The sequence below is a fragment of the Osmerus mordax genome, chromosome 16, assembly GCF_038355195.1.
Source record: "Osmerus mordax isolate fOsmMor3 chromosome 16, fOsmMor3.pri, whole genome shotgun sequence".
Lineage (NCBI taxonomy): Eukaryota > Metazoa > Chordata > Actinopteri > Osmeriformes > Osmeridae > Osmerus > Osmerus mordax.
This window is the reverse complement of record NC_090065.1, coordinates 2,060,957-2,074,032: the sequence shown is the minus strand read 5'-3', so window position 1 is coordinate 2,074,032 and position 13,076 is coordinate 2,060,957. Positions and strand designations below refer to the sequence as shown.

The window sequence follows — 13,076 nt, the reverse complement described above, 5'->3', positions numbered from 1 at the left end:
TCACACAGGGCTGTGGTCAGGGGAGATGGTCACGACCCCTACACACTCCCGCTGGCCAAGGCCCAGAGCCTGGGACTGGCCTGTCCTCCTCAGCCCAGCGTAGAGCCTGTCCTCCAGGGTACCAGCCAGCTTGTCTTCCAGGCTTCTCTGGCGCTGGGGCTGAGTGAAGGAGCCTGGGCTGCGGTAGCCCCCTGGGGGGTGAGGGGGCCTGGTAGAGAGACGATGAGTGTCAGGGGGTAGGGCGCTAGGGAGGCTTTGTGTGATTGGACGGGTCGGGGTAAAGGGCTTCTCTGATAGGATGGCTTGGCTGCTGTTGTTGTTTCTGTTGTCCACTCTGGGGTCCATCCCACCAGCCTGTCCAATGAATGTCTCGGGTGACCCCCTGGCTCGGTCCTCATTGGTTGAAATCCCAAGGTCTCGGTCCTCATTGGTTGACTCACGATCATCCTTTGACACACCCTCACCCTCCGAACCTTTACTTCCTGTGGCCTCGCCCGTCGCTCTCTCACCGGCTAGCGATTTCCCCTCCTCGCCCTCATTGGCTGCCCCTTCGCCAGCCCCCCCCTCATTGGCCTCCTCATCGGCGGCGGAGGCGATCCGTGAGAGAGTGCTGTGGTAGCGCGTGTCCAGGGGGTACCCCGCGCTCTCCCCCCTCCGGAGCGGGGTGAACCGCTGCCTCTCCAAGGAGGGGGAGTACCTGCCCCCCCCTGCCCCCGGCCCCCCGGCCCCCGGCCCCCCCGGCCCCCGGCCCCCCGGCCCCCGGCCCCCCGGCCCCCAGCCCCCCGGCCCCCGCCCCGGGGTCGCTGTACTGCTTGTGTCTCTGCCACTGCTTCCTCAGGTGCACGCGGGAGCGATGGCGCGAGCGCAGCGGGGAGTCGGGCTGGTCGAAGCGAGGGTCGTGGCGGAGGAACTCGTTGAAGAGCGCGTCCGTCTTCTCGTCGATGCTGTAGTCGCGGCGACGCAGACGGGGGCGGTGAGGGGAGGCCGGGGGAGGGGCTTGATCAGAGGGGGTGGAGCTGGCTGAGGTTGAGCCTGCTGGGGTTGTCCGGGAGGAGGGGGAGAGGGGGTGTGGAGAGTGAGGGTCTGTTGTCCAGAACCAGGAGGGGGCCTCGCTCCTGGCTGCTCTCCCCGCTCAGAGGCTCCCTCCCCCAGGGAGATCTGGTCCTCCAGCTCCTCCTGGAACAACCGCGTCTCGAAGCTCTCACACACCGAACCCTTCAGGACAAAACACATCACATCGGGCCGTCAGATCACTACAAGGCAGCTCTCGCTTACATGACGTTTTCGTTGTTTAATTGTAAGATTAAATAAAAACACTGTGACCCTATGTGCAGTGATGAAAGTACGGCAGTAGAGTTTGGTACAGTTACAGGAGGAGGAGGAAGAAGGAGAAGGACGGGAGGGAGAAAGAGAAGGAGTGGGAGGAGGAGGAGAAGCAGGAGAAAAAGAAGGAGGAGGAGAAGCAGGAGAAAAAGAAGGAGGAAGAGGAGGAGAAGCAGGAGAAAAAGAAGGAGGAGGAGAAGCAGGAGAAAAAGAAGGAGGAGGAGGAGGAAGAGAAGCAGGAGAAAAAGAAGGAGGAGGAGGAGAGCACAATAACAGACGTAGCTCTACCTTCCTGCCGGAGCTGGTGAAGAACAGCCTCCTCTCGGACGCCGTCTTCCCCCGAGGGCCCCCCGGGGCCCCGAACAATCTCAGCTCCTCCGGGGCTCTCGACGGCGCCTCGATGGAGGCGTAGCCACTGTCCATCTGAAGCAGTTTCCTGCCACCTCCCTCGCCCTCCCCACCTCCCCCTCCTCCCCCGTTCCCCGCCTCCCCCTCCCTGCTATCCGCCCCTCTGTCTCCCCCGTCTCCCGGCTCCCCCTCGGGTTCGTCGTCCAGGTCCTGGGAGAGGCAGCTGTCCAGGCCAGCCCGCGCTCCGGCACCCCCTAGCGAGCAGATACTGTCGGCGTCGCTGCGGACCGACTCCCTGTCGGTGCTGCTCTGGTCGGAGGAGGCATACTGCTCCAGAGAGGCCCGCAGGCTCCAGATGTCCCGGTACAGCGACGAGCTCTCCTGACGACTGAGACAGAAGGAGTCCGACCCCCTCCTTGCCTCGGCCCCCAGGCCCCCCTCCGCTCCCCCGTCCTCCCCCTTGGCCGGCCCCCGTCCTGGGCTCCTCCAGCCCAACAGGAGCCCCAGCCCCGGAGCCAGACCTGCCCCCCCCGGCTGCCCCTGGCTCTGGCCCTGGCTCGGACCTCCATCCTGCCCCCGGGGCCCCTGGCTCGGACCTCCATTCTGCCCCCGGGGCCCCTGGCTCAGATCTCCATCCTGCCCCCGGGGCCCCTGGCTCAGATCTCCATCCTGCCCCCGGCGCCCCTGGCTCGGACCTCCATCCTGCCCCCGGGGGCCCCTGGCTCAGATCTCCATCCTGCCCCCGGGGGCCCTGGCTCAGATCTCCATCCTGCCTCCGGGGCCCCCGCTGGCTTCTCCTCCGTCCTCCTGCTGGTCTCCATCCTGTCTTCCACCCCGGCCGTGGCCCCTTCCTCCTCCTTCTCTCCAGGCCCCGACCATACTTCTACAGCGTCTGCAGGTTCTGTTCTTGTTGCTGTTTCTGTCTCGGTCTCTCCCCCCAGCTCTATCCTGGCCCCAGCCTCTCCCCCAGCCTCTCCCTCCAGCCCTGGAGGGGGGCCCTCTCTCCCTGTTCTGGATAAGCTGCTCTCGGCCTCCACCACTGCCTCCACCTCCACCCTGCAGAGAGAGAGAGAGACAAAGAGAGAGTAAGAGACAGAGAGAGACAAAGAGAGAGACAGAGACAAAGAGACAAAGAGAGAGACAGAGAGAGAGAGACAAAGAGAGAGACAAAGAGAGAGAGCCATCAATCAAACATCTCTAAGGAGCTCCCAGGTCATTCTACCACTGGATTTAATAGATTACAGCACTATACAACTCAGTTAAAACCTTAGGTCAGTAAAAGACTTAGAACTCAGATTTAGAACTCTGGAACTCAGACAGAGCTCTAGAGCCCAGATGAAAGGCTGAGAGGCAGACTGTGTGTGGTACCTGCTGGAGATGGAGGGTGAGGGCGGGGTGGCGGGGGGCGACAGGGACCCTGCAGACAGCAGCTGGACCCAGCCTGGAGGGCAGGGGAGGGGGGGGAGGGGCCACGTCGAGCGCAGGGGGAGGAGTCTTCCCCCCTGGGGGAGGAGTCTTCCCCAGTCTGCTCCGTTGTGTCACTGGCTGCTCTCTGTCTGTGGAACGGCTTCCTTTTAGGAGAGCCTGGGAGAAAAACACACACATACACACACACACACACATATACACACACACACACAAATAATTAAATTTTCATCCTGTCAGATGCATTATGCACATGACATGAGACTCCCCGCCGCCCACGTGCCGCCTCAGATAGACTGAGCAGACAGACAGGCTGAGCAGACAGACAGGCTGAGCAGACAGACAGGCTGAGCAGACAGGCTGAGCAGACAGACAGGCTGAGCAGACAGACAGGCTGAGCAGACAGACAGGCTGAGCAGACAGGCTGAGCAGACAGACAGGCTGAGCAGACAGACAGGCTGAGCAGACAGGCTGAGCAGACAGGACACTTCCTGACCTTTGGCGTCCAGACTGGCGGCGCGATGACTGCTGTCAAACTTCCACTTCCTGAAGTAAGGCCCCGCCCCCTCCAGGCTGGCGTGGCGCCGCAGTTTGGAGAAGAACTGAAGGACGGACGTCTGTCCGGGGGCGGGAGGCGTCCCTCTCCATCCTCTCGTCCCCCTCTCCCCCTCTACCCCCCTGCTGTCCCCGACGGTCCCCAACTGTCAGAGGAAATCAGGGGACAGGGAGTGGATTTAGAGACGGGAGGAGGAAGGAGGAAGAGCAAAGGTAAAAATAAAAAGAGAGGAAAGACAGCAGGTGGGAGATATGATGGAGGGGGGAGGGGAGGAGAGGGGAGGGGGGAGGTGGAGGAGGAGGGGGGAGGAGAGGAGCGGGGGAGGGGGGGAGGGGAGGGAGAGGGGAGGAGAGGGGGGAGGGGGGAGGAGAGGAGAGGGGGAGGGGGGGAGGGGAGGGGAGGAGAGGGGAGGAGAGGGGAGGAGAGGAGAGGAGAGGAGAGGGGGAGGGGGGGAGGGGAGGGGAGGAGAGGGAAGGGAAGGAGGAGAGGGAAAGAGGGGAGGGGGAGGGTGGAGGAGAGAGGGGAGGGGGAGTGGGGGAGGGGAGGAGAGGAGAGGAGAGGAGGAGAGGGAAGGGAAGGAGGAGAGGGAAGGAGGGGAGGGGAGGGTGGAGGAGAGAGGGGAGGGATGCAGTTAGTGTAGAGGAAGCAGATGCTAGGAGACCACAGGTGTTAGGGGCTGCATCAATCATCCAGCTGTCACTCAGCTGCACCACTACAGCAGTCGTGGAATGTGTGTGTTTTGTGAAAGTGCGTGAGAGAGAGAGACTCACTGTTCTGGAGCGAGGGTCCTCGAGTCTGAGGGCTGTGGGGCCCATGAGGATGGAGTGGTGAGGGTCTCCAGGTAGGCCTCCACTAGGACTTTGGCCTTTCCACAACAGCCCCCTCTCAGTGGGCTGGGGGGGGAGGAGTGAGAGGACAGGGGGACAAGAGACTGAGTCTTCTGTTCCTCCCTGAAGACTGCACCAGGAGCCTCTTCCTCTGCATGTTAACACTCCACCAAGCTACACCCAGACCCCCTACAGAGACATGCACAGAGATCCCAGTGCAGAGATGCCAGCCTACAGACTACCCACGAGACCCGCACAGAGAGCAGCAAGCTGGGCTACCTGGTAGATGTCCAGGTGTGCCTTGGGAGGAGGGGTCTGGGTGATGCTGACGGTGCTGCCGCCTGCAGACTCACACTCCATGATGGTGAGGATGTTCAGGGCGGACGGGGGCGCGGCCAGGTGGAGGTGGGTGAGGCGGGCCTTCTTCAGGTGGTGGAAGTCCCCCTCGGTGAGGGTGTACCTGGGACGGTAAGAAGATGATTCACTCATTCCTCAGTTCACCCAGTAGTTTATTCATTCATTGATTCATCAATTCATTTATTCATACATCCATTCATGAATTTCATTCGGGAGTTCATTCATTCAACCATTCATCGTTTTCAGTGATTTCATTCATAAATTAATTGATCCATCCATTTGTTAATTTTGTTAACAAATGTAATTTTGTTAAGTACTTAATTGATTGATTGATTGATTGATCCAGTCACCCCGGCCATGCGGTCCCCCTCTGATGATGTCATCACCCCGTACCTGCGACCCTTGTCCTGGTCCTTCTTCTCCTGTTCGTAGAGCGCCGACTCGTTGAAGGACACGCGCCGCCCCGTCATCCCGGCGGACAGGAAGCGCTCGCTCTCGCCGTCATGGCAACTGGAGACCGAGAGCGCGTCGGACTCGTCCAGCCGTATCGTGATTTCTGAGAGAAGAAGAAGAAAAGGTGCTGGGAATGTTGTCGTGCGCGTGTTCCCCCGTGACGCTGTGAAGCGCTCAAGAGGCCCTCACTACCTTGAGTGGGCTGGGAGTCCTCCACATAGGTGGTGTTGGTCTTCTCAGGGTCATCACTGGCCCTGAGTGGAGAGAAAAGGGGAAAGAGAGAGGGGAAAGAGAGAGGGGGGAGAGAGAGAAAGGGGGGGAGAGAGAGAAGGGAGGGGGAGAGAAAAAGAGAGAAAGGGGGGGAGAGAGAGAGAAGAGAGGGGGAGAGAAAGAGAGAGAAAGGGGGAGAGAGAGAAATGGGGGACGAGATGAAGGAAGAAAGACAGAAGGGTCTGAAAATGAATTCCTTCCAACTGTCTCCAACGTTTCTTCCCCTTTTCCACTCACATCAGTTTTAGAGTGCTCTTACCCTGGGCGCTAATCCAGATCTATCATAATCACTTCAATACCGCAAGGGTTTAATCCCTTCCTTCACACAGACTCGCTCATTCCAGCTAATGGTGTAGGGCCTCCGGTGGAAGAACACTAGCTCAATTGAACACTAGCTCAATTAGGACTCAGAGGAGGAAACGAGCGTACAGTTCCGCAGACTCCATTAATCAAACAGATTACGTGCTCATGAAAATGCCCTCAGAAATGCTGTTTGACTCCCAGACTTAGTGGGGCTCAGGCCATATACAATGAGCTGTTTGGGACTTTTCAGGGGCAAGGGGTTTAGCTGTGTGGGTCTACTGACTACTCGTGATCCCTGTTGAACCTGTACTCTAACTGTTGGATCTTAGCTGTGTGGGACTAGTGGTAGATAAGACTCCCTGTGGAGCACTTACTTCAACACCAGGAGTGTTCACTTCCTTCGTTGAGTGTTCACTACTGGCGTTTAATCAACGCTTTGAAATCTTCTGTGTGTTGCGTGTGTGTGTGTTGCATGTGTGTGTGTGTTGCATGTGTGTTGCATGTGTGTGTGTGTGTGTCCTGTGTCGATGTTGTTAAGTGTCGTTGCGTCGGGCTCCTTGGGCGTGTTGCTCCTACCTGGAGTAGCGTCGGCCGCCCACGCAGCAGCGATGACAGAAGAGGAGCACCAGGGAGAGGAGGACCAGCGTCCCGCCTGCGAACACGCACAGCATGACCAGCAGCAGCACATAGTTCTCCACCCGGCCCGCAGACACAGGCAGGTCCTGGGGTTCGAAACAAGTAGACAGAGAGCCAGGGACCTGGTTCAAGACGGGTGTTCACCTGTTATGTGTTGTGACTCCGTTCTGAAGTAAGTTTTTTGTGTGGGGGGCATTCTACCAGCTAGCTAGATGATGATCTCTCCTGTTTGTGTTTTAATTGGAGGGAGAGGACAGAGGAATGTGCTGAGGAGAGTAAGGGGGGGGGGGTGTTCCTGGAGGAGGAGGAGGAGGACAGGGAGGATGATGATGAAGAAGAGGTGGATGAGGGATTCCTGGATGAGGAGGGGGGAGGAGGAAGAGGAGGATGGTGTGGAGGAGGAAGAAGAGGATGGGGTGGAAGAGGATGATGGGAGGAGGAGTAGAAGGATGAGGGGGAGGGATGAGGAGGAGGAAGGATGGATGATGAAGGATGAGGAGGAGGAAGGATGGATGATGAAGGATGAGGAGGAGGAAGGATGGATGATGAAGGATGAGGAGGAGGAAGGAGGGATGATGAAGGAGGACGAGGAGGATGGATGGATGATGAAGGATGAGGAGGAGGAAGGATGGATGATGAAGGATGAGGAGGAGGAAGGAGGGATGATGAAGGATGAGGAAAGAGGGATGATGAAGGATGAGGAGGAGGAAGGAGGGATGATGAAGGATGAGGAGGAGGAAGGAGGGATGATGAAGGATGAGGAGGAGGAAGGAGGGATGATGAAGGATGCCTCAGTCACACCACACTGTCAGCTCAGCATGAAGGTATTTAATAATTCGTCACATTAACACAGAAACGATCTGAGCCCGTTTCCTCACTCACAAACACACACACATCTGTAAGCATACATACACACATACTCATACACACACACACACAGACACACATCTACACACACATCTAGACGCGCAGACACACATGAACGCACACGTTAAGTTTCTGCTCTCTGCTCTGTCTGATAAATAAGCTCTGTCTGTGCTAAGTGAGCCTGGGAAAGCTTATCTGAACGTCAATGAGACTCCTAATTCAATTTCCCTGCTCTCCTCAATGAGGGGAAATGTGCCTCCACAGGCTAAATATGGAGGAGGAGGCGGAGGGGGGGGGGGGGGGGGGCAGGGATGACGTAGGGAGGATGAAGACGTAAGGGAATTATCGGTTAAAAGACACTTTTCAGCTTCCTCTGCTTGGGGGAAATAACGACCTATATTTGGCCTGTGCCCTTCCATCTCTCCACACCATCTTGTTAAAGAATGACCGTTATCTTGAGAAATGATACAAAATGGCTCATGTAACTATACATTTTTAACCACGCAACGCACAGCAGTTGGTATGTTTTGACTGCTAGAGAGAATAGAGATCTGTCATTTTCCAATAGGTGAATATAGCACATGACAAGGAAACACATATATACTATAAACAATATTTATTATTTTCAGATATGTTGTTCAATACAAGGACATCTGTGTCATCCAACATGTTCTGGTGCACTAATCTTTTGTGTTTAAAAGAGAAAGACAGAGAGACGCAAAGAAAATTATGCATTTGGTACTCGCGTAAACTTTTACAACAAGATTTGAACAGGACGTTTGGAGTTCCAAAACATGACTCGTCAATTTAACCCCATGGCAACTGTCAACTTCAATCACACACAGTGCTGAATGAATTATGAAAAACCGTGACAAACTCTCTCCAGTACCAGCCCTGGAGCAGGGCTACACTAGGAAACCAACAATGATAGGAACACAAACACACACGTTCTACTGTGTTGTATAGTGATTTTTATAGTCATTTAAAACTACATTTTCTGATGCTGACAAAGGTTAGCTGCCAACATGCTGCTGTGAGATAACATCTTGAATGGAACATAAGTCAGGTCAGGTCGTTATTCTTTACCTACGAGAGGATACCTAACTGATTTAGGTCATAGACATTAACACACAACACGCACACCTTTCCCTGGTCTGTTGTTTCTTCTGACCTCAGGTGCAGGTGCAGGTGGTGAAGGAGTTTTAATTAGTAACCTGTCATGTTCACATGTGGCCTATATAGAGCCTGGCCCAGTCTGAGCCCTCAGGGGTTGTGTGTGTATGTGTGTGTGTGAGTGTGTGTGTGTGTGTGTGCGTGTACGTGTGTGTATGTGTGTGTGTGTACGTGTATGTGTGTGTGTAACACGTGTTAACTAGTCAACATTAATCACAATGGAACAACAATAACAATCTATCCTATAGAGCTCCCCCACACACACACACACACACACACAAGAATACACGCGCGCGGTACAATTCAATCTGCAGTTTCTACCAGCTCAGCTGAACAGTAAGAACAATACATTTAATCAGTGTGAGCAGTTCAGCCCTGCAGGCTAGTCTAGAGTCTGATAGCTAGGAAGCTACTAGCCTACATGCTGAAAGATAGGACGTTGCTAACCAGGAAGCTGCTAGCCAGGACGTAGCGGCTAGCCAGGTAGCTGCTAGCCAGGTGACTGCTATCAAGATAGCTGCAAGCCAGGTAGCTGCTAGCCGGGTAACTGCTATCCAGGTAGCTGCTAGCCAGGAAGCTGCTAGCCAGGTAGCTGCTAGCCAGGAAGCTGCTAGCCAGGAAGCTGATAGCCAGGTAGCTGATAGCCAGGTAGCTGCTAGCCAGGAAGCTGCTAGCCAGGACGTAGCTAGCCAGGACGCTGCCAGCCAGGTAGCTGCTAGCCAGGAAGCTGCTACGCTGCTAGCCAGGACGCTGCTAGCCAGGTAGCTGCTAGCCTATAAGCTACAGATGCCACGGATGAGTAGAAAAGGGGCGATAAAGGGTGTAAGGATGGGTGTAGAGAGAGAGAGAGAGAGAGAGAGAGAGAGAGAGAGAGAGAGAGAGAGAGAGAGAGAGAGAGAGAGAGAGAGAGAGAGAGAGAGAGAGAGAGAGAGAGAGAGAGAGAGAGAGAGAGAGAGAGAGAGAGAGAGAGAGAGTGTATGGATGAGTGTGGAGGAAGCGTCGGTACTCACAGTGGAGTTCCTGGTCAGACTTGTCAGTACAGGCGAGTCATTGCTCATGGTCCAGCACAGGGTGAGTCAACTCTATAGAACAAAGGAGGGGAGGGAGAAGGAGGAGAGGAGTGGAGAGGAGAGGATGAGAGGAGACAGGATTAAAATCTGATTTCCTGTGGTCCAACATTTTCCACAAAGCGTCCCTGAGGCAGGCCAGTGTGTGTGGAGGCTTCCCCGGGAAGAGAGGCAGTAAGCCTGATGTGTCTGTGACAGCAGCCATCTCTCCTGGTGCTGCTTATATGACTACAGTACAGCCTACAGTAATCTGGCCCATACACTACTGCACTCACATCAAATAATCTGCCTGAGTGATCAGAAATAGGCTATTGTGTGAGTGTGTGTTTGTATGTGTGTGTGTGTGTGAGTGTGTGTGTATCGCTTTGTGCGTTTGAGATAGAGAGGGAGAGACACAAAGACACAGCCAGAGATGGAGAGAGACACAGAAACAGAGATACAGACAGATAGAGACAGAGAGACAGACAGATAGAGACAGACAGATAGAGACAGAGAGACAGAGAGATCGACAGAGAGAGACAGATAGAGAAAGATAGAGAAAGATAGAGACAGAGACAGACAGAGACAGAGACAGAGACATATAGAGACAGAGACAGAGAGATCGACAGAGAGAGACAGATAAAGACAGAGAGACAGACAGATAGAGACAGAGAGACAGACAGATAGAGACAGAGAGAGAGACAGAGAGAGACAGAGAGATCGACAGAGAGAGACAGACAGACCGATAGAAATAGAGAGACAGACAGATAGAGACAGACAGACCTATAGAGATAGAGAAACAGACAGAGACAGACAGACAGACAGACAGACAGACAGACAGACAGGAAGCTAGCCCTAATGTGCAGCGTACAGTCCTAATCTTACAGCAGTCAGAATCATGCTCAAATCAGCGCCTCACATTCCCACCCCATGTGAGAATCACCTTTTATGTAACACCTCTCACAGACCCCCACATAACCAGGCATCTATCATGCATCTATCTCATTCATATAAGCTGTTGCCAAGCTGAAACCCACTTCTGAATGGAGGAAACACACACGCACACACACACACAAACACAGACACACACAGACAAACGCACCCACAAAAACACACACACACACACACATACACACAGACACACACACACGCACAGACAAACGCACCCACACAAACACACACATACACGTCGCCAAACACTCACATTGACATACACACACACACACACATACACACAGACACACACACATACACATACACACACACAAACACCTACACATGCTCACACAGCCTGAAACGTGCACACACAGAGCGTTGTTTCTCATGCATGCAGCCCTCATTAGGCACACATTTAATGACTTCCTGTGATGTTCCACCACATACTCAACCACTGTAAGTCATTCACTGTAAGTCATTCTGTATTCATGGAGAGCGGAGTCTGTGTATGTGTGTGTGTGTGTGTGTGTGTGTGTATCCTACAGCTTGTCCTGGGGTAGGAGTTCTAACTCTGTGCCAGTTCAACAGCAGAGTGGAGCCTGTAGTTTTAATCACAAGGTTTAATCAGATTCCTATTCAACTCACTGGCCCACACCCCAAGCATAGCCCTGAAACCGCCCCTCCGTGAGACGAAGGTTTCTTAAAACAGTCCGCAGTCATGACAATGTACTCGTTGTCTAGCGTATTTTTACTCACATCAACACACACTAAAATAGTTTTTTTTTAACACACCAAACGCACCGAGAGAACCTACACCTCTGCGTTTGGTTCTTTTATAGAACCTGCCAGTTCTGACACATCTGACGTTGGGTGTGTGTTCCCTGGGGTTGGCGAGGCAGCGCCGTTGGCACCGAGACAGTCAGCGCAACCGTCACAGCTTTCCTCGAATTCTAGCACATTCTATTTTCCTTGTGGACACTGGTGACGACGTGCGCTATACCATAACGCAACCGAGGATAGATTGTCATAAAAAGCGCATGTCAAAGTAATCATCATAGACAAGTTTCTTACTGTCTTCAGGTTAGTCTTGGAATTGGTGCACCTTTAACGTGGGCGCAAGCTCGCTCTCTCTCCTCCGGTTCCGAAGATGCTGACTACAGCGTCGCGCTCAAGGCGGTGTTGCTCCTCACCATCCTTCCGTTCTTCCTATAAACCGCTGATCCACAAAACAACCGTCCCATTTTTGCGCAAGAGATAGCCTACACATGAAATAGCAAAGACATGTAGTTGGACAACAATATAAATGTTATCATTTAACTATAGTCTAATTAAAATACTTATTTTCCTTGCGTTTAGTAAGCGCTGTATTCATGAGTTAAACTTGGCCGCGGCGTTATCTGCCATCCGCTCGGTTATTATCGACAACTGCTGACCTGGAGGGTGTGTGATTATGGAAAACGGGTTTTACAGTGTAGGCTACAGTAGACTAAACATGCATGTCACACTAAGCGTGTTGTTAGCCTACCAGTGGTGAGAAGCAGTGATGTCATGGCAAGATTAGTAACTAATCCATAGAATCATAATTTATAAGAACATCAAAACATTAACAAAGTCGGGGGGAGCGAGGAAGACTCACCTGATTGTCGGCCACTTCAAAGTCCATTTGGAGCCGTTGGGGACTCAGGAGCCGATAGCAAAAGCCTTCGTCCGCATTGATTTGGGCTTTAAATGCCGATCGTAGTTATGAATGAAACTGCACGCGATAGGACACACCTACTGCCAGCCACCGAGATACCACGTGATGCTGACCGAACTTGACGGTGGATATGACAGCGGCACAGAGAGAGAGGGAATGGGGGCGAAGCCTTCGCCGCGAAGGGTGTGGGGGGGTGAGGGGGGGCGAGATTTGATGGGTACTTCATTCACATTTTCTATCTTGATCGTTTACAGTGCCAACATTTTTTATCAAAAAATAATAATTTCGCGTCACTTTTGTCTATCCTCGTTATTCCTCAGCAACATCCAAGCATCTGTTCATCAACGCCACGAGGATGCTCGGATGTTGCTGAGCGTTCGATGTAATCCTAACCCATAGCCACACGGTGTCAGTATTGTGTCGCTGGAACAAAACGTAGCCCAAAGCTAGAAAATTATATGTATACAAAGTCTGTTGAGATGTTTACGATATATAGCCTGCATCTAATGTTTGGGTGTTATGTGCAATGGATAAAACTAAGAAATGCCTCTCCGTGTTAATAGCGTAACGTAAACAAACAATGTTGAACAATCGCTCTAGTTGGGGTATTTTTTTTACGTTTAGGCTAAACCCAACAAAAGACTATCATTGAACGTAAAGATTAATCGTATACGTTTGCAGTCGGTCTCAGTGGTTCGTAACAATCTAGATGTGAAGACTCATATTCAAACTTATGCACTGCTCGATGGGAACACGTTTGCCTGCCATTGCCTAGATAAGACTTGTTTGTCTCGCAGCAGTCATCAGTTTTCATTTGAGATTACTGTTCCCTTTGGCTGAACCTAAATTCACAGTAGCCT

The 13,076-nt window shown here is 53.2% G+C and overlaps 1 protein-coding gene across 1 annotated transcript; it reads right to left on the bottom strand.

The window, feature by feature from the left end:
- On the bottom strand, nucleotides 1-11,727 carry LOC136958787 (voltage-dependent calcium channel beta subunit-associated regulatory protein). The gene is made up of 14 exons (XM_067252887.1): nucleotides 11,592-11,727; nucleotides 9,549-9,620; nucleotides 6,439-6,584; nucleotides 5,482-5,543; nucleotides 5,230-5,392; nucleotides 4,759-4,939; nucleotides 4,423-4,545; nucleotides 3,593-3,797; nucleotides 3,040-3,112; nucleotides 2,445-2,727; nucleotides 1,612-2,373; nucleotides 1,124-1,215; nucleotides 792-1,016; nucleotides 1-700 (listed from the first exon to the last, which is right to left on the bottom strand). Exons 2-14 carry the CDS (start codon nucleotides 9,594-9,596, stop codon nucleotides 1-3), a joined length of 3,063 nt encoding a protein of 1,020 aa, XP_067108988.1. The 5' UTR covers nucleotides 9,597-9,620; nucleotides 11,592-11,727.
- Between the last annotated feature and the right edge of the window lie 1,349 nt (nucleotides 11,728-13,076).